The sequence below is a fragment of the Garra rufa genome, chromosome 21 (genome assembly GCF_049309525.1).
Source record: "Garra rufa chromosome 21, GarRuf1.0, whole genome shotgun sequence".
NCBI lineage: Eukaryota > Metazoa > Chordata > Actinopteri > Cypriniformes > Cyprinidae > Garra > Garra rufa.
This window is the reverse complement of record NC_133381.1, coordinates 3,522,865-3,543,656: the sequence shown is the minus strand read 5'-3', so window position 1 is coordinate 3,543,656 and position 20,792 is coordinate 3,522,865. Positions and strand designations below refer to the sequence as shown.

At 45.2% G+C, this 20,792-nt stretch overlaps 2 protein-coding genes across 2 annotated transcripts; both read left to right on the top strand.

Moving 5' to 3' along the window:
• The first annotated feature begins 4,851 nt into the window (after window positions 1-4,851).
• Window positions 4,852-7,243, top strand: LOC141296233 (zona pellucida sperm-binding protein 3-like). The gene is made up of 8 exons (XM_073827505.1): window positions 4,852-5,361; window positions 5,547-5,665; window positions 5,744-5,847; window positions 5,917-6,094; window positions 6,664-6,781; window positions 6,859-6,941; window positions 7,006-7,091; window positions 7,164-7,243. Exons 1-8 carry the CDS (start codon window positions 4,852-4,854, stop codon window positions 7,241-7,243), a joined length of 1,278 nt encoding a protein of 425 aa, XP_073683606.1.
• A 5,582-nt stretch (window positions 7,244-12,825) lies between these two features.
• LOC141296232 (zona pellucida sperm-binding protein 3-like) lies at window positions 12,826-15,217 on the top strand. Its single transcript, XM_073827504.1, has 8 exons — window positions 12,826-13,335; window positions 13,521-13,639; window positions 13,718-13,821; window positions 13,891-14,068; window positions 14,638-14,755; window positions 14,833-14,915; window positions 14,980-15,065; window positions 15,138-15,217. The coding sequence occupies exons 1-8, from the start codon at window positions 12,826-12,828 to the stop codon at window positions 15,215-15,217; spliced, it is 1,278 nt and encodes a 425-aa protein (XP_073683605.1).
• The last annotated feature ends 5,575 nt before the right edge of the window (window positions 15,218-20,792 follow it).

Here is a 20,792-nt window from a genome sequence, read left to right as displayed (position 1 = left end):
GTTTATCTGCCCTTAAGCATGTTTATAGCTGAACATTTTTCCTCGACATTGTTTCTGCCAATGTTAAGTTGAACTCTGTGGATGCTGAGTGATCTGGGTCTGCTCCAGAGGCCTATTCAATCACTGACCCCCACTCCTGCACCTCGCCCACAATGGAGGCACCTCAAGCGGTGTGAGAGGAAGCAGAAGCGGGGTAAGCGCGGAGGTCTCCGAGCTAGGCTAGCAGCTAGTCCACACAAACCCACTATCCCTTCCATCGTTCTGGCCAACGTACGCTCCGATAACAAACTGGACTACATCTGACTTCTATGTTCATCTCAAAGGACTGTTGTGTTTTTGTGTTCACAGAAACATGGCTCAGCGACAGTGTCCCGGACCGCGCCATTCAGCTCGACCAGCTAACGTGCTATCGTGCCGACAGAGCAATATTAATGATGCTTGGTGCCACGATGCTGTTGTAGTCTGCAAATACTGCTCACCAGTGTTGGAATTTATGGTTAAGTGCCGGCCGTTCTATCTACTGAGGGAATATACAGCTATGCTGCTGTTTGCTGTGTACATCCCTCTTAAAGAGTGTTTCCAAAAATCCAGCAACACACTGACATTCCAACACGGGGAAATAACACACTGGACCTTGTTTACACCACCCAGAGAGGCGCTTACAAAGCTTTCGCCCTCTGCGCCTCAGACCACATCACTATTATGCTAATGCCCTCTTACAGACCGCTCGTTAAAGTCACCAAACTGGTTTGTAAGCAGATACAAGTGTGGCCAGAGGGGTCTTCAGAGGCTTTACATGACTGCTTTAACACCACAGACTGGAATATGTTTAAGCGGGCTGCCACTTACAACAACACCACTGACCTGCAGGAGTACACAGAGACTGTTACAGCCTACATTAACAAATGCACTGAGGATGTAACAGTCACCAAAACCATCACTGTCTGCACCAACCAAAAGCCATGGATACAGGCTGCTGAAAGCTCGGAATGCTGCCTTCAGAGCTGGAGACGAGGCGAGCCTGAAGACAGCTAGGGCCAACCTGTCCCGTGGCATCAGAGAGGCTAAGAGACAGTACTCCAGAGGAATATCTCGTCACCTCAAAGATAGCAGAGACACACAGAGCCTGCGGCGGGGCATACAGACCATCACAGATTACAAGCCCCCATCACAGACCTGTGACAGCTCCATCTCCCTGCTGAACGAGCTAAACACCTTCTTCGCTCGCTTTAAAGTGCAAAACAGCACCACAGCACAGAAGACCCCACCCCCTCCCGGTGACCAGGTGATGACTTTGTCCACGGACAGTGTGAGGAGATCCCTCAGCAGGATCAACGTTCGCAAAGCTCCGGGTCCTGACAACATTCCTGGTCGTGTACTGAGAGACTGTGCAGTGAAACTCACTGATGTCTTCACATACATCTTTAACATCTCACTCTCCCAGGCTGTCGTCCCCACATGTTTCAAAGCCACCACCATCATTCCGGTCCCAAAAAAGTCATCTCCCTCCTGCTTTAATGACTACCGTCCAGTTGCACTTATCCCCATCCTCATGAAGTGCTTTGAACGGCTAGTCATGCAGCACATTGAGTCTGTCCTGCCTCCCTCACTGGACCCCTTCCAGTTTGCGTATCTGCCCAACCGCTCGACCGATGACGCCATCTCCACTGCACTCCACTCAGCTCTCACACATCTGAAAAAAAAAAAAAAGACTCATATGTCCGAATGCTGTTCATAGACTTCAGTTCAGCATTTAATACTATCATCCCACAACAGCTCTCTCAAAAACTGATCCAGCTGGGGCTCAACACCTCACTGTATAACTGGCTGTTGGATTTCCTCACAGGAAGACCACAAGCAGTACGGGTCGGCAGTAACACATCCAGCACCATCATTCTTAACACGGGGGCCCCTCAGGGCAAGTTCCTGGGTGTGCACATCACTGAGGATCTCTCCTGGACAAACAACACCACTGCACTGGCCAAGAAAGCACAGCAACATCTCTACTTCCTCCGCAAACTAAGAAGATCTAGAGCACCAGCCCCCATCATGTACACATTCTACCGAGGAACCATCGAGAGCATCCTGTCGAGCTGCATCACTGTGTGGTTTGGAGCCTGCAATGCATCCTGCCAAAAAACTCTCCAACGCATAGTCAGAGCAGCTGAGAGGATCATTGGTGTCCCTCTCACCAGCCTCCAAGAAATCTACAGCACACGTCTCATCAAAAAAGCCCTCTGCATAGCAGCTGATCCCACCCACCCAATGCAAAGCTTCTTCAGCCTGCTGCCATCAGGGAGGAGACTGCAAAGTCTCCAGACCAGGACCAGCAGGCTGAAGGACAGCTTCATCCTTCAGGCTGTCAGGAAGCTCAACTCTCTCCCTGCTCTGCCCCCACTCCCCTCACTCCCCTCTTCTGCCCCACAAACTTTCTGAACTGACACACACACACACACACACACACACACACACACACTGACCTGCACCAGTCACTTTGCGCAGCATTGGTCTGCCAACTACCTCACACTACTCATAGGACTGTTACAAGACTGCTCTGACACTTTTACATTTTTACACACAAGCTCTGTTGCACTATATTGTTTACATGGTTTGCACTCTCTACCATGTGCCCTTACTTGTATATTGTATTTTTCATTTTTATACATTATATGTTTTTTTGTACTTATTCGTATTTTTTCACTGTATTTAATGTTACTGTTTGTATTTAATGTCTGCACCATAGGTCTGAGAGTAACGCAATTTCAATTCTCTGTATGCCCTGTACATGTGGCAGAATTGACAATAAAGTTGACTTTGACTCTTTAGGACCAATGTTGGCCACCCCTTTACTAGAAGTTTGAGTTGTTCAACTACCCCTTCTTGAGTTACTCTAACCTCTTTGTCACTGAGAATTGGGAGTACATCTAGTGACTTAATGCTCAAGCTCACATTAAGTTCTTTCAGGTGCTTTGCGGGTGCCAAGTCTACGTCTTCCATTTCCCGCTTCATGCCTCAAACCCATGGATGGGTGCCGTTCATGTTCCAGGAAGGGTACAGTGTTTGTACTACAAGAATTAGAAGTTAATAGTCTGTGGAACCTCTTGCATATCTACATCTGTCTTTTAAAGGCCACTATTGTTTCTAAACCTAGTGATGCTGGACACAAGTCATGTTCTTTTGCCAATAGGTATGTTTATTTTTAAGACATAGTTTTGAATGCGCAGTGTTTAATTTGTGTCTCATTGCAGATGGTTTGCAGCTGATGGGAACCAGCAGGTTTGTGGTCATTGTGACTCAACATGGTCCTGATTAGGGGTGGGACGATACAGGTAACTCACGATTCAATTCTGTGGCGAAATGTGGCCCACGATAATGATAATATCACGATTCACGATATCTACGATATTCAATATATTGGAAGAAATTTCATCAACGATATATCATGATATATGTGACTGAAAAAGAAAAAAATACCCATAATAAGGAAATCTTATGCATTTATTAATGCCAACATTTCCAACACTGTGCAAAGAAATATGCATTTGCATAATAACTCACTGCCTCCTGGTCTTAAATGTAAACACTGTACAGCCAGACAGATAAAAGTGCCTGAACATTAAAAAACAACATGAACATTAACTAACATGTGTAAACCATGATACTGAAACGTCAGTAGTAAGTTACTGTAAAGTGCTTTATGTTAACCTGGACAGTGGTCTCATCAAGGCATATTCTTCTTGAGGAACACTAACGCCTGTTTCACACATACTCCGTCTGCAGTGCATATGCAGTCCGTGTGCGTTACGTATGCGATGCAGAAGCAGCACGGACTCGTTTTGCTTTCACACAGGACACGTTTGCAGTCCGTTCCTGATCCGCGGCTGTTTACCACAAACACACCATTTATCCGTTATTTTGATTTCAAATACACACGTGCTTTTTCAGCATTGTGATACTCTTTTATCACAGTACACTAATACAATACTAGATATATTCATGTTTACACTCAACGTATTATAAACAACGTATTATTCAATGCACTTGAATGCACTTGCACACCGCTTCTGGGACGTACTGCCGGACAGCAACCGCGTGCAGCGTGAACGCTCTAATCCGTTAACATGGGTGCGGAAAAAAATACTCAACGCATACGCATTGCAGACGGAGTATGTGTGAAACAGGCAACTAGCGGGTGCGTCTTTGACTTGTTTTTCGTTATTTTCCGCCATTCTTCTCACTTCTCTTTTTTCTGCACTTCTTCTCTGTTGTTGTTAGATAACTTGTGTTCTTCACTGGCCGCTGCTTCCGCCACTTTACCCCTATTTACTCGAACAGCGCCCCCCGCAAACAGAATGGTAGATATTGGGTAGTGACAGTGACACTGACGACGGGTAAATTAATCATTTTGTGTTGTAATAAAATATCGATATTGGCCGTTAGTGTATCGATTATTTATTGCGACAGAGAGCACAACAATATATTGCAATATCGATTTTTTTCCCCACCCCTAGTCCTGATAGTGGTAGATAGCTGCTTTCAAAATTTGCTTTTGATGCTTCAAGTGCTGTACTGGACCTAGGTGTTTGCTTTTCCAGGTGCAAAGCCTCACTTTGTCCCCTAATGGTTCAAGAGCAATGAAAGACTTCTGGTTTTCAATAAATTTGTTAAACCTGTTCTTGTTTCCAGTTTGTTTTTTCTCATTTGCTAATAGATAAACTCTCCAGGTCCGGAGGAGAATCAAGTGTAATCAATTAAGCTGAAATGGGGGGGGGGGCATCCTAATTCAAAGCTGTATAAAAGGCAAAGTCAAGCACTGGTGAGTATTGTGGCATTGATTCCAGGTTTGTTAGGATGGCATTCCTGCAAGGTGTGTTAGTGCTGGCTGTGATTGTTGTATTTGATCTGAGCAATGCACAGGGAAGTTTGAAGTACCATCAAAGTCCAAGGAGCATGAGCCCAAAATCACATCTAGCTTCCGGAGGTCCTGCTGTTTCTCCTCGAGGACTCTGGAACCCTATGGGAATGACCTCTGCCTTGCAGAGTCCTTTTGGAGTTCAGGAGAAGGAGCTGATGCAGGGTCCAGTCAAGCCTCTAGATTGGAGGTTTCCAGTTGTTCCAGAGGTTCAGAGTGAGTTGGCAGTGGATTTCCAGATCAGGCAACCCGTGACTCCCAGTAGCGTAGCTGTTCAATGCAGTGAGAGTAGTGTTCTTGTGGAGGTACAGCAGGACTTGTTTAGCAATGGTCACCTCATCCAGCCATCTGGTTTGTCTTTGGGAGGGTGTTCTGTTGTCGGTCAGGATCCAGAATCTAGGGTGCTCATCTTTGAGTATGAACTACAGAACTGCAACAGTGTGCTGATGGTAAGAACTTGTGACTCTGTGAATGTCCTTTAAACCCTTAAATGAAGATTTCTTCACTCTGAGTTTGGTTCTTTAAGAACCGTTCACTGAAAGGTTCCTTGGAACCCAAAATGAGTATTCTGTGGCATAACCTCAAGAGCATGGCTGAGTTGAATGCTCTTGGTAACAACTTCCATCTCTTACAGGTAACTCAGGATGAGCTTGTCTACACGTTCTCTCTTACCTACGCTCCCGAGGCACTTGCTGGCACTCCAATTACCCGTGCCGATGGCGCGATTGTTGGCGTTCAATGCCACTATCAAAGGTAAGTGACCCTTTAAGTGACTGTTGCCTCTTGCCTTGTTGCAACTGTAAGATCAACTAACTGTGTCTTGAACTGCAGGCTTCAAAATGTAAGCAGCAATGCCTTGGTTCCAACTTGGGTTCCTTATGCCTCAACAGAGGTTGGTGAAGATGTCTTGCTCTTCTCCTTGAAGATCATGTTGGGTAGGTGCAGTTTCTTTGGACCTTTGGCCTTGTGAATGTGGCTTTGCCTAAACTCTGTTCTTCTTGCAGATGACTGGTCCTATGAGAGGCCTTCAAACTATTACTTCCTGGGTAATGTCTTCAATATTGAGGCGTCTGTGAAGGTGTACAATCATGTGCCTCTGCGTGTGTTTGTGGACAGCTGTGTGGCTACCCAAGTACCTGATGTGAACTCCCTTCCGAGATATGCCTTCATTGATAATCATGGGTAAGTTGAACTCTTGGTATTGAGTTGCTCATTGTATCTGCTGTTGTCACCTGACGATGATGGGTAAGGTCTCAACACTTGGTTCTGTAGTTGACCGAGTCAATCTTTGTAGCTGAGGTTGATGCTGTTGAGTTGATCTTGCTTTTGGCATTTATAGCAACTTAGTCCTAATTGATAACTAGGGTCAACTCTATAGCGTCAAGTGACTCCATGATTGAAGTGCATCTTGTAATTTTGTCACCGAGTACATCGTGGAGCCTTTGCACTTGATGCTCTAAAGCAGGATTCTTCAAATCTTGACCTGCACTGGACTGCGGAGTTCAGCTCCAAGAGAAGATTAAAGTGTAAAGTCAACAACACCAAAGCTCAGAAAAAAAATCAAGTGCATTTGAGTTCCCACGCTAATCAAATTCCTGAACCTAATCAAGCTCTAAAGTTTACTGAAATGCCACAAGCAAAGTGCTTTTAATCAAGGTTTAGGGTTAAACTTTGCAGGCCTGAGGCTCTTCAGGACTCCTGTTATGCCTTTAAGGTCATATAACTGTGAGCTCACATTCTTGTTCTTTAAGGTGCTTTGTGGATGCCAAGGCTACGTCTTCCAGCTCCCGGTTCATGCCTCAAACCCAGTATGACAAGGTCCAGTTCCAGCTGGAGGCATTCATGTTCCAGGGAGGAAACAGTAATTCTGTATGTACTACGAGCGTCAAGAGTTAATTCGAGTTTTACCTGCTGCTTTGGGTTTGACCTAATTGAGTCTCTTGCAGATCTATATAACCTGTCTCTTGAAGGCCACTATTGCTTCTGTACCTAGTGATGCTGGACACAAGTCATGTTCCTTTGCCAATGGGTATGTTTATGCAATAAAGACCTTAGTTTTAAAGGTGTGGTGTCTAACTTGTGTCTCATTGCAGATGGTTTGCAGCTGATGGAAACCACCAGGTTTGTGGTTGTTGTGACTCAACATGTGGTCCTGATAGTGGAACTGCTGCTTTCAGTGGTAGGTAGCTGCTTTCAAAGTTGCTTTTGATGCTTTAAGTGCTGTATTTGACCTAGGTGTTTGCTTTTCTAGATGTTCAGTGGGAAGGCAAGGCCTCACTTGGTCCCCTAATGGTTCAAGAGCGTCACAAGACTTCACCTGGTTTTCAATAAACTTTAAGAAACCTATTCTTGCTTCCGGGTTTTTGTTCTGTCTTGTTTTGACTTAAACATGTGTTTGTCCTTGTGGCTAAACTGGCACTCTTAGTACTTGAGGTTTTAATCAGGAGGGATGGGGAAGTTGACTGACTTAACCCTAAAGACAGACCTTATGTGAACTCTATTTTATAAAGAATTGCTTAAAGTAGGCTTCCTGGTTGACAACCACAGTATGATGCTCAAGTTTGAGTTGCTCCAACATTTCATTGAGAATTTGGTGGGAAAGTGGAGTCGCTTAACTTTGTACCAACTCTAAGTGACTAATTTCAGTTCAATTACTAGCTCTTGTCTTGCCATGTTATCTTTTGAAGTCAACTCTGTAGCATCAAGTGGCTAAAGATTTGCTCTAACCAACCTGGTACTGATAATCACTGGCAAGATCTAAACCGTTGCTGTTCTTGAGTTTCTAATCCCTTCACGTGACTAGAACAGGGGTGGCCAACCTCAGTCCTGCAGAGTCTTGCTCAAACTGTAATCAAACACCTGAACAAGCTAACAAAGCTCTAAGCGTTACTGGATCTACAGGATGGTTAAGTTTCAAAACTGGGGTGAAATTCTGCAGGATTGTGGCTGAAAATTGTGAATCAAGATGGTGGCGCTTGCACACGCAGCGGCTTCTCTCTCCCAACCAAACGGTGTTTTTCATCCTGTATGTTGCAGGGTTTTTTTTGTACGTCTTCGTTGCGTTTATCTGCCCTTAAGCATGTTTATAGCTGAACATTTTTCCTCGACATTGTTTCTGCCAATGTTAAGTTGAACTCTGTGGATGCTGAGTGATCTGGGTCTGCTCCAGAGGCCTATTCAATCACTGACCCCCACTCCTGCACCTCGCCCACAATGGAGGCACCTCAAGCGGTGTGAGAGGAAGCAGAAGCGGGGTAAGCGCGGAGGTCTCCGAGCTAGGCTAGCAGCTAGTCCACACAAACCCACTATCCCTTCCATCGTTCTGGCCAACGTACGCTCCGATAACAAACTGGACTACATCTGACTTCTATGTTCATCTCAAAGGACTGTTGTGTTTTTGTGTTCACAGAAACATGGCTCAGCGACAGTGTCCCGGACCGCGCCATTCAGCTCGACCAGCTAACGTGCTATCGTGCCGACAGAGCAATATTAATGATGCTTGGTGCCACGATGCTGTTGTAGTCTGCAAATACTGCTCACCAGTGTTGGAATTTATGGTTAAGTGCCGGCCGTTCTATCTACTGAGGGAATATACAGCTATGCTGCTGTTTGCTGTGTACATCCCTCTTAAAGAGTGTTTCCAAAAATCCAGCAACACACTGACATTCCAACACGGGGAAATAACACACTGGACCTTGTTTACACCACCCAGAGAGGCGCTTACAAAGCTTTCGCCCTCTGCGCCTCAGACCACATCACTATTATGCTAATGCCCTCTTACAGACCGCTCGTTAAAGTCACCAAACTGGTTTGTAAGCAGATACAAGTGTGGCCAGAGGGGTCTTCAGAGGCTTTACATGACTGCTTTAACACCACAGACTGGAATATGTTTAAGCGGGCTGCCACTTACAACAACACCACTGACCTGCAGGAGTACACAGAGACTGTTACAGCCTACATTAACAAATGCACTGAGGATGTAACAGTCACCAAAACCATCACTGTCTGCACCAACCAAAAGCCATGGATACAGGCTGCTGAAAGCTCGGAATGCTGCCTTCAGAGCTGGAGACGAGGCGAGCCTGAAGACAGCTAGGGCCAACCTGTCCCGTGGCATCAGAGAGGCTAAGAGACAGTACTCCAGAGGAATATCTCGTCACCTCAAAGATAGCAGAGACACACAGAGCCTGCGGCGGGGCATACAGACCATCACAGATTACAAGCCCCCATCACAGACCTGTGACAGCTCCATCTCCCTGCTGAACGAGCTAAACACCTTCTTCGCTCGCTTTAAAGTGCAAAACAGCACCACAGCACAGAAGACCCCACCCCCTCCCGGTGACCAGGTGATGACTTTTTCCACGGACAGTGTGAGGAGATCCCTCAGCAGGATCAACGTTCGCAAAGCTCCGGGTCCTGACAACATTCCTGGTCGTGTACTGAGAGACTGTGCAGTGAAACTCACTGATGTCTTCACATACATCTTTAACATCTCACTCTCCCAGGCTGTCGTCCCCACATGTTTCAAAGCCACCACCATCATTCCGGTCCCAAAAAAGTCATCTCCCTCCTGCTTTAATGACTACCGTCCAGTTGCACTTATCCCCATCCTCATGAAGTGCTTTGAACGGCTAGTCATGCAGCACATTGAGTCTGTCCTGCCTCCCTCACTGGACCCCTTCCAGTTTGCGTATCTGCCCAACCGCTCGACCGATGACGCCATCTCCACTGCACTCCACTCAGCTCTCACACATCTGAAAAAAAAAAAAAAGACTCATATGTCCGAATGCTGTTCATAGACTTCAGTTCAGCATTTAATACTATCATCCCACAACAGCTCTCTCAAAAACTGATCCAGCTGGGGCTCAACACCTCACTGTATAACTGGCTGTTGGATTTCCTCACAGGAAGACCACAAGCAGTACGGGTCGGCAGTAACACATCCAGCACCATCATTCTTAACACGGGGGCCCCTCAGGGCAAGTTCCTGGGTGTGCACATCACTGAGGATCTCTCCTGGACAAACAACACCACTGCACTGGCCAAGAAAGCACAGCAACATCTCTACTTCCTCCGCAAACTAAGAAGATCTAGAGCACCAGCCCCCATCATGTACACATTCTACCGAGGAACCATCGAGAGCATCCTGTCGAGCTGCATCACTGTGTGGTTTGGAGCCTGCAATGCATCCTGCCAAAAAACTCTCCAACGCATAGTCAGAGCAGCTGAGAGGATCATTGGTGTCCCTCTCACCAGCCTCCAAGAAATCTACAGCACACGTCTCATCAAAAAAGCCCTCTGCATAGCAGCTGATCCCACCCACCCAATGCAAAGCTTCTTCAGCCTGCTGCCATCAGGGAGGAGACTGCAAAGTCTCCAGACCAGGACCAGCAGGCTGAAGGACAGCTTCATCCTTCAGGCTGTCAGGAAGCTCAACTCTCTCCCTGCTCTGCCCCCACTCCCCTCACTCCCCTCTTCTGCCCCACAAACTTTCTGAACTGACACACACACACACACACACACACACACACACACACTGACCTGCACCAGTCACTTTGCGCAGCATTGGTCTGCCAACTACCTCACACTACTCATAGGACTGTTACAAGACTGCTCTGACACTTTTACATTTTTACACACAAGCTCTGTTGCACTATATTGTTTACATGGTTTGCACTCTCTACCATGTGCCCTTACTTGTATATTGTATTTTTCATTTTTATACATTATATGTTTTTTTGTACTTATTCGTATTTTTTCACTGTATTTAATGTTACTGTTTGTATTTAATGTCTGCACCATAGGTCTGAGAGTAACGCAATTTCAATTCTCTGTATGCCCTGTGCATGTGGCAGAATTGACAATAAAGTTGACTTTGACTCTTTAGGACCAATGTTGGCCACCCCTTTACTAGAAGTTTGAGTTGTTCAACTACCCCTTCTTGAGTTACTCTAACCTCTTTGTCACTGAGAATTGGGAGTACATCTAGTGACTTAATGCTCAAGCTCACATTAAGTTCTTTCAGGTGCTTTGCGGGTGCCAAGTCTACGTCTTCCATTTCCCGCTTCATGCCTCAAACCCATGGATGGGTGCCGTTCATGTTCCAGGAAGGGTACAGTGTTTGTACTACAAGAATTAGAAGTTAATAGTCTGTGGAACCTCTTGCATATCTACATCTGTCTTTTAAAGGCCACTATTGTTTCTAAACCTAGTGATGCTGGACACAAGTCATGTTCTTTTGCCAATAGGTATGTTTATTTTTAAGACATAGTTTTGAATGCGCAGTGTTTAATTTGTGTCTCATTGCAGATGGTTTGCAGCTGATGGGAACCAGCAGGTTTGTGGTCATTGTGACTCAACATGGTCCTGATTAGGGGTGGGACGATACAGGTAACTCACGATTCAATTCTGTGGCGAAATGTGGCCCACGATAATGATAATATCACGATTCACGATATCTACGATATTCAATATATTGGAAGAAATTTCATCAACGATATATCATGATATATGTGACTGAAAAAGAAAAAAATACCCATAATAAGGAAATCTTATGCATTTATTAATGCCAACATTTCCAACACTGTGCAAAGAAATATGCATTTGCATAATAACTCACTGCCTCCTGGTCTTAAATGTAAACACTGTACAGCCAGACAGATAAAAGTGCCTGAACATTAAAAAACAACATGAACATTAACTAACATGTGTAAACCATGATACTGAAACGTCAGTAGTAAGTTACTGTAAAGTGCTTTATGTTAACCTGGACAGTGGTCTCATCAAGGCATATTCTTCTTGAGGAACACTAACGCCTGTTTCACACATACTCCGTCTGCAGTGCATATGCAGTCCGTGTGCGTTACGTATGCGATGCAGAAGCAGCACGGACTCGTTTTGCTTTCACACAGGACACGTTTGCAGTCCGTTCCTGATCCGCGGCTGTTTACCACAAACACACCATTTATCCGTTATTTTGATTTCAAATACACACGTGCTTTTTCAGCATTGTGATACTCTTTTATCACAGTACACTAATACAATACTAGATATATTCACGTTTACACTCAACGTATTATAAACAACGTATTATTCAATGCACTTGAATGCACTTGCACACCGCTTCTGGGACGTACTGCCGGACAGCAACCGCGTGCAGCGTGAACGCTCTAATCCGTTAACATGGGTGCGGAAAAAAATACTCAACGCATACGCATTGCAGACGGAGTATGTGTGAAACAGGCAACTAGCGGGTGCGTCTTTGACTTGTTTTTCGTTATTTTCCGCCATTCTTCTCACTTCTCTTTTTTCTGCACTTCTTCTCTGTTGTTGTTAGATAACTTGTGTTCTTCACTGGCCGCTGCTTCCGCCACTTTACCCCTATTTACTCGAACAGCGCCCCCCGCAAACAGAATGGTAGATATTGGGTAGTGACAGTGACACTGACGACGGGTAAATTAATCATTTTGTGTTGTAATAAAATATCGATATTGGCCGTTAGTGTATCGATTATTTATTGCGACAGAGAGCACAACAATATATTGCAATATCGATTTTTTTCCCCACCCCTAGTCCTGATAGTGGTAGATAGCTGCTTTCAAAATTTGCTTTTGATGCTTCAAGTGCTGTACTGGACCTAGGTGTTTGCTTTTCCAGGTGCAAAGCCTCACTTTGTCCCCTAATGGTTCAAGAGCAATGAAAGACTTCTGGTTTTCAATAAATTTGTTAAACCTGTTCTTGTTTCCAGTTTGTTTTTTCTCATTTGCTAATAGATAAACTCTCCAGGTCCGGAGGAGAATCAAGTGTAATCAATTAAGCTGAAATGGGGGGGGGGGGCATCCTAATTCAAAGCTGTATAAAAGGCAAAGTCAAGCACTGGTGAGTATTGTGGCATTGATTCCAGGTTTGTTAGGATGGCATTCCTGCAAGGTGTGTTAGTGCTGGCTGTGATTGTTGTATTTGATCTGAGCAATGCACAGGGAAGTTTGAAGTACCATCAAAGTCCAAGGAGCATGAGCCCAAAATCACATCTAGCTTCCGGAGGTCCTGCTGTTTCTCCTCGAGGACTCTGGAACCCTATGGGAATGACCTCTGCCTTGCAGAGTCCTTTTGGAGTTCAGGAGAAGGAGCTGATGCAGGGTCCAGTCAAGCCTCTAGATTGGAGGTTTCCAGTTGTTCCAGAGGTTCAGAGTGAGTTGGCAGTGGATTTCCAGATCAGGCAACCCGTGACTCCCAGTAGCGTAGCTGTTCAATGCAGTGAGAGTAGTGTTCTTGTGGAGGTACAGCAGGACTTGTTTAGCAATGGTCACCTCATCCAGCCATCTGGTTTGTCTTTGGGAGGGTGTTCTGTTGTCGGTCAGGATCCAGAATCTAGGGTGCTCATCTTTGAGTATGAACTACAGAACTGCAACAGTGTGCTGATGGTAAGAACTTGTGACTCTGTGAATGTCCTTTAAACCCTTAAATGAAGATTTCTTCACTCTGAGTTTGGTTCTTTAAGAACCGTTCACTGAAAGGTTCCTTGGAACCCAAAATGAGTATTCTGTGGCATAACCTCAAGAGCATGGCTGAGTTGAATGCTCTTGGTAACAACTTCCATCTCTTACAGGTAACTCAGGATGAGCTTGTCTACACGTTCTCTCTTACCTACGCTCCCGAGGCACTTGCTGGCACTCCAATTACCCGTGCCGATGGCGCGATTGTTGGCGTTCAATGCCACTATCAAAGGTAAGTGACCCTTTAAGTGACTGTTGCCTCTTGCCTTGTTGCAACTGTAAGATCAACTAACTGTGTCTTGAACTGCAGGCTTCAAAATGTAAGCAGCAATGCCTTGGTTCCAACTTGGGTTCCTTATGCCTCAACAGAGGTTGGTGAAGATGTCTTGCTCTTCTCCTTGAAGATCATGTTGGGTAGGTGCAGTTTCTTTGGACCTTTGGCCTTGTGAATGTGGCTTTGCCTAAACTCTGTTCTTCTTGCAGATGACTGGTCCTATGAGAGGCCTTCAAACTATTACTTCCTGGGTAATGTCTTCAATATTGAGGCGTCTGTGAAGGTGTACAATCATGTGCCTCTGCGTGTGTTTGTGGACAGCTGTGTGGCTACCCAAGTACCTGATGTGAACTCCCTTCCGAGATATGCCTTCATTGATAATCATGGGTAAGTTGAACTCTTGGTATTGAGTTGCTCATTGTATCTGCTGTTGTCACCTGACGATGATGGGTAAGGTCTCAACACTTGGTTCTGTAGTTGACCGAGTCAATCTTTGTAGCTGAGGTTGATGCTGTTGAGTTGATCTTGCTTTTGGCATTTATAGCAACTTAGTCCTAATTGATAACTAGGGTCAACTCTATAGCGTCAAGTGACTCCATGATTGAAGTGCATCTTGTAATTTTGTCACCGAGTACATCGTGGAGCCTTTGCACTTGATGCTCTAAAGCAGGATTCTTCAAATCTTGACCTGCACTGGACTGCGGAGTTCAGCTCCAAGAGAAGATTAAAGTGTAAAGTCAACAACACCAAAGCTCAGAAAAAAAATCAAGTGCATTTGAGTTCCCACGCTAATCAAATTCCTGAACCTAATCAAGCTCTAAAGTTTACTGAAATGCCACAAGCAAAGTGCTTTTAATCAAGGTTTAGGGTTAAACTTTGCAGGCCTGAGGCTCTTCAGGACTCCTGTTATGCCTTTAAGGTCATATAACTGTGAGCTCACATTCTTGTTCTTTAAGGTGCTTTGTGGATGCCAAGGCTACGTCTTCCAGCTCCCGGTTCATGCCTCAAACCCAGTATGACAAGGTCCAGTTCCAGCTGGAGGCATTCATGTTCCAGGGAGGAAACAGTAATTCTGTATGTACTACGAGCGTCAAGAGTTAATTCGAGTTTTACCTGCTGCTTTGGGTTTGACCTAATTGAGTCTCTTGCAGATCTATATAACCTGTCTCTTGAAGGCCACTATTGCTTCTGTACCTAGTGATGCTGGACACAAGTCATGTTCCTTTGCCAATGGGTATGTTTATGCAATAAAGACCTTAGTTTTAAAGGTGTGGTGTCTAACTTGTGTCTCATTGCAGATGGTTTGCAGCTGATGGAAACCACCAGGTTTGTGGTTGTTGTGACTCAACATGTGGTCCTGATAGTGGAACTGCTGCTTTCAGTGGTAGGTAGCTGCTTTCAAAGTTGCTTTTGATGCTTTAAGTGCTGTATTTGACCTAGGTGTTTGCTTTTCTAGATGTTCAGTGGGAAGGCAAGGCCTCACTTGGTCCCCTAATGGTTCAAGAGCGTCACAAGACTTCACCTGGTTTTCAATAAACTTTAAGAAACCTATTCTTGCTTCCGGGTTTTTGTTCTGTCTTGTTTTGACTTAAACATGTGTTTGTCCTTGTGGCTAAACTGGCACTCTTAGTACTTGAGGTTTTAATCAGGAGGGATGGGGAAGTTGACTGACTTAACCCTAAAGACAGACCTTATGTGAACTCTATTTTATAAAGAATTGCTTAAAGTAGGCTTCCTGGTTGACAACCACAGTATGATGCTCAAGTTTGAGTTGCTCCAACATTTCATTGAGAATTTGGTGGGAAAGTGGAGTCGCTTAACTTTGTACCAACTCTAAGTGACTAATTTCAGTTCAATTACTAGCTCTTGTCTTGCCATGTTATCTTTTGAAGTCAACTCTGTAGCATCAAGTGGCTAAAGATTTGCTCTAACCAACCTGGTACTGATAATCACTGGCAAGATCTAAACCGTTGCTGTTCTTGAGTTTCTAATCCCTTCACGTGACTAGAACAGGGGTGGCCAACCTCAGTCCTGCAGAGTCTTGCTCAAACTGTAATCAAACACCTGAACAAGCTAACAAAGCTCTAAGCGTTACTGGATCTACAGGATGGTTAAGTTTCAAAACTGGGGTGAAATTCTGCAGGATTGTGGCTGAAAATTGTGAATCAAGATGGTGGCGCTTGCACACGCAGCGGCTTCTCTCTCCCAACCAAACGGTGTTTTTCGTCCTGTATGTTGCAGGGTTTTTTTTGTACGTCTTCGTTGCGTTTATCTGCCCTTAAGCATGTTTATAGCTGAACATTTTTCCTCGACATTGTTTCTGCCAATGTTAAGTTGAACTCTGTGGATGCTGAGTGATCTGGGTCTGCTCCAGAGGCCTATTCAATCACTGACCCCCACTCCTGCACCTCGCCCACAATGGAGGCACCTCAAGCGGTGTGAGAGGAAGCAGAAGCGGGGTAAGCGCGGAGGTCTCCGAGCTAGGCTAGCAGCTAGTCCACACAAACCCACTATCCCTTCCATCGTTCTGGCCAACGCACGCTCCGATAACAAACTGGACTACATCTGACTTCTATGTTCATCTCAAAGGACTGTTGTGTTTTTGTGTTCACAGAAACATGGCTCAGCGACAGTGTCCCGGACCGCGCCATTCAGCTCGACCAGCTAACGTGCTATCATGCCGACAGAGCAATATTAATGATGCTTGGTGCCACGATGCTGTTGTAGTCTGCAAATACTGCTCACCAGTGTTGGAATTTATGGTTAAGTGCCGGCCGTTCTATCTACTGAGGGAATATACAGCTATGCTGCTGTTTGCTGTGTACATCCCTCTTAAAGAGTGTTTCCAAAAATCCAGCAACACACTGACATTCCAACACGGGGAAATAACACACTGGACCTTGTTTACACCACCCAGAGAGGCGCTTACAAAGCTTTCGCCCTCTGCGCCTCAGACCACATCACTATTATGCTAATGCCCTCTTACAGACCGCTCGTTAAAGTCACCAAACTGGTTTGTAAGCAGATACAAGTGTGGCCAGAGGGGTCTTCAGAGGCTTTACATGACTGCTTTAACACCACAGACTGGAATATGTTTAAGCGGGCTGCCACTTACAACAACACCACTGACCTGCAGGAGTACACAGAGACTGTTACAGCCTACATTAACAAATGCACTGAGGATGTAACAGTCACCAAAACCATCACTGTCTGCACCAACCAAAAGCCATGGATACAGGCTGCTGAAAGCTCGGAATGCTGCCTTCAGAGCTGGAGACGAGGCGAGCCTGAAGACAGCTAGGGCCAACCTGTCCCGTGGCATCAGAGAGGCTAAGAGACAGTACTCCAGAGGAATATCTCGTCACCTCAAAGATAGCAGAGACACACAGAGCCTGCGGCGGGGCATACAGACCATCACAGATTACAAGCCCCCATCACAGACCTGTGACAGCTCCATCTCCCTGCTGAACGAGCTAAACACCTTCTTCGCTCGCTTTAAAGTGCAAAACAGCACCACAGCACAGAAGACCCCACCCCCTCCCGGTGACCAGGTGATGACTTTGTCCACGGACAGTGTGAGGAGATCCCTCAGCAGGATCAACGTTCGCAAAGCTCCGGGTCCTGACAACATTCCTGGTCGTGTACTGAGAGACTGTGCAGTGAAACTCACTGATGTCTTCACATACATCTTTAACATCTCACTCTCCCAGGCTGTCGTCCCCACATGTTTCAAAGCCACCACCATCATTCCGGTCCCAAAAAAGTCATCTCCCTCCTGCTTTAATGACTACCGTCCAGTTGCACTTATCCCCATCCTCATGAAGTGCTTTGAACGGCTAGTCATGCAGCACATTGAGTCTGTCCTGCCTCCCTCACTGGACCCCTTCCAGTTTGCGTATCTGCCCAACCGCTCGACCGATGACGCCATCTCCACTGCACTCCACTCAGCTCTCACACATCTGAAAAAAAAAGACTCATATGTCCGAATGCTGTTCATAGACTTCAGTTCAGCATTTAATACTATCATCCCACAACAGCTCTCTCAAAAACTGATCCAGCTGGGGCTCAACACCTCACTGTATAACTGGCTGTTGGATTTCCTCACAGGAAGACCACAAGCAGTACGGGTCGGCAGTAACACATCCAGCACCATCATTCTTAACACGGGGGCCCCTCAGGGCAAGTTCCTGGGTGTGCACATCACTGAGGATCTCTCCTGGACAAACAACACCACTGCACTGGCCAAGAAAGCACAGCAACATCTCTACTTCCTCCGCAAACTAAGAAGATCTAGAGCACCAGCCCCCATCATGTACACATTCTACCGAGGAACCATCGAGAGCATCCTGTCGAGCTGCATCACTGTGTGGTTTGGAGCCTGCAATGCATCCTGCCAAAAAACTCTCCAACGCATAGTCAGAGCAGCTGAGAGGATCATTGGTGTCCCTCTCACCAGCCTCCAAGAAATCTACAGCACACGTCTCATCAAAAAAGCCCTCTGCATAGCAGCTGATCCCACCCACCCAATGCAAAGCTTCTTCAGCCTGCTGCCATCAGGGAGGAGACTGCAAAGTCTCCAGACCAGGACCAGCAGGCTGAAGGACAGCTTCATCCTTCAGGCTGTCAGGAAGCTCAACTCTCTCCCTGCTCTGCCCCCACTCCCCTCTTCTGCCCCACAAACTTTCTGAACTGACACACACACACACACACACACACACACACACACACACTGACCTGCACCAGTCACTTTGCGCAGCATTGGTCTGCCAACTACCTCACACTACTCATAGGACTGTTACAAGACTGCTCTGACACTTTTACATTTTTACACACAAGCTCTGTTGCACTATATTGTTTACATGGTTTGCACTCTCTACCATGTGCCCTTACTTGTATATTGTATTTTTCATTTTTATACATTATATGTTTTTTTGTACTTATTCGTATTTTTTCACTGTATTTAATGTTACTGTTTGTATTTAATGTCTGCACCATAGGTCTGAGAGTAACGCAATTTCAATTCTCTGTATGCCCTGTACATGTGGCAGAATTGACAATAAAGTTGACTTTGACTCTTTAGGACCAATGTTGGCCACCCCTTTACTAGAAGTTTGAGTTGTTCAACTACCCCTTCTTGAGTTACTCTAACCTCTTTGTCACTGAGAATTGGGAGTGCATCTAGTGACTTAATGCTCAAGCTCACATTAAGTTCTTTCAGGTGCTTTGCGGGTGCCAAGTCTACGTCTTCCATTTCCCGCTTCATGCCTCAAACCCATGGATGGGTGCCGTTCATGTTCCAGGAAGGGTACAGTCATTCTGTTTGTACTACAAGAATTAGAAGTTAATAGTCTGTGGAACCTCTTGCATATCTACATCTGTCTTTTAAAGGCCACTATTGTTTCTAAACCTAGTGATGCTGGACACAAGTCATGTTCTTTTGCCAATAGGTATGTTTATTTTTAAGACATAGTTTTGAATGCGCAGTGTTTAATTTGTGTCTCATTGCAGATGGTTTGCAGCTGATGGGAACCAGCAGGTTTGTGGTCATTGTGACTCAACATGGTCCTGATTAGGGGTGGGACGATACAGGTAACTCACGATTCAATTCTGTGGCGAAATGTGGCCCACGATAATGATAATATCACGATTCACGATATCTACGATATTCAATATATTGGAAGAAATTTCATCAACGATATATCATGATATATGTGACTGAAAAAGAAAAAAATACCCATAATAAGGAAATCTTATGCATTTATTAATGCCAACATTTCCAACACTGTGCAAAGAAATATGCATTTGCATAATAACTCACTGCCTCCTGGTCTTAAATGTAAACACTGTACAGCCAGACAGGTAAAAGTGCCTGAACATTAAAAAACAACATGAACATTAACTAACATGTGTAAACCATGATACTGAAACGTCAGTAGTAAGTTACTGTAAAGTGCTTTATGTTAACCTGGACAGTGGTCTCATCAAGGCATATTCTTCTTGAGGAACACTAACGCCTGTTTCACACATACTCCGTCTGCAGTGCATATGCAGTCCGTGTGCGTTACGTATGCGATGCAGAAGCAGCACGGACTCGTTTTGCTTTCACACAGGACACGTTTGCAGTCCGTTCCTGATCCGCGGCTGTTTACCACAAACACACCATTTATCCGTTATTTTGATTTCAAATACACACGTGCTTTTTCAGCATTGTGATACTCTTTTATCACAGTACACTAATACAATACTAGATATATTCACGTTTACACTCAACGTATTATAAACAACGTATTATTCAATGCACTTGAATGCACTTGCACACCGCTTCTGGGACGTACTGCCGGACAGCAACCGCGTGCAGCGTGAACGCTCTAATCCGTTAACATGGGTGCGGAAAAAAATACTCAACGCATACGCATTGCAGACGGAGTATGTGTGAAACAGGCAACTAGCAGGTGCGTCTTTGACTTGTTTTTCATTATTTTCCGCCATTCTTCTCACTTCTCTTTTTTCTGCACTTCTTCTCTGTTGTTGTTAGATAACTTGTGTTCTTCACTGGCCGCTGCTTCCGCCACTTTACCCCTATTTACTCGAACAGCGCCCCCCGCAAACAGAATGGTAGATATTGGGTAGTGACAGTGACACTGACGACGGGTAAATTAATCATTTTGTGTTGTAATAAAATATCGATATTGGCCGTTAGTGTATCGATTATTTATTGCGACAGAGAGCACAACAATATATTGCAATATCGATTTTTTTCCCCACCCCTAGTCCTGATAGTGGTAGATAGCGGCTTTCAAAATTTGCTTTTGATGCTTCAAGTGCTGTACTGGACCTAGGTGTTTGCTTTTCCAGGTGCAAAGCCTCACTTTGTCCCCTAATGGTTCAAGAGCAATGAAAGACTTCTGGTTTTCAATAAATTTGTTAAACCTGTTCTTGTTTCCAGTTTGTTTTTTCTCATTTGCTAATAGATAAACTCTCCAGGTCTGGAGGAGAATCAAGTGTAATCAATTAAGCTGAAATGGGGGGGGGGGCATCCTAATTCAAAGCTGTATAAAAGGCAAAGTCAAGCACTGGTGAGTATTGTGGCATTGATTCCAGGTTTGTTAGG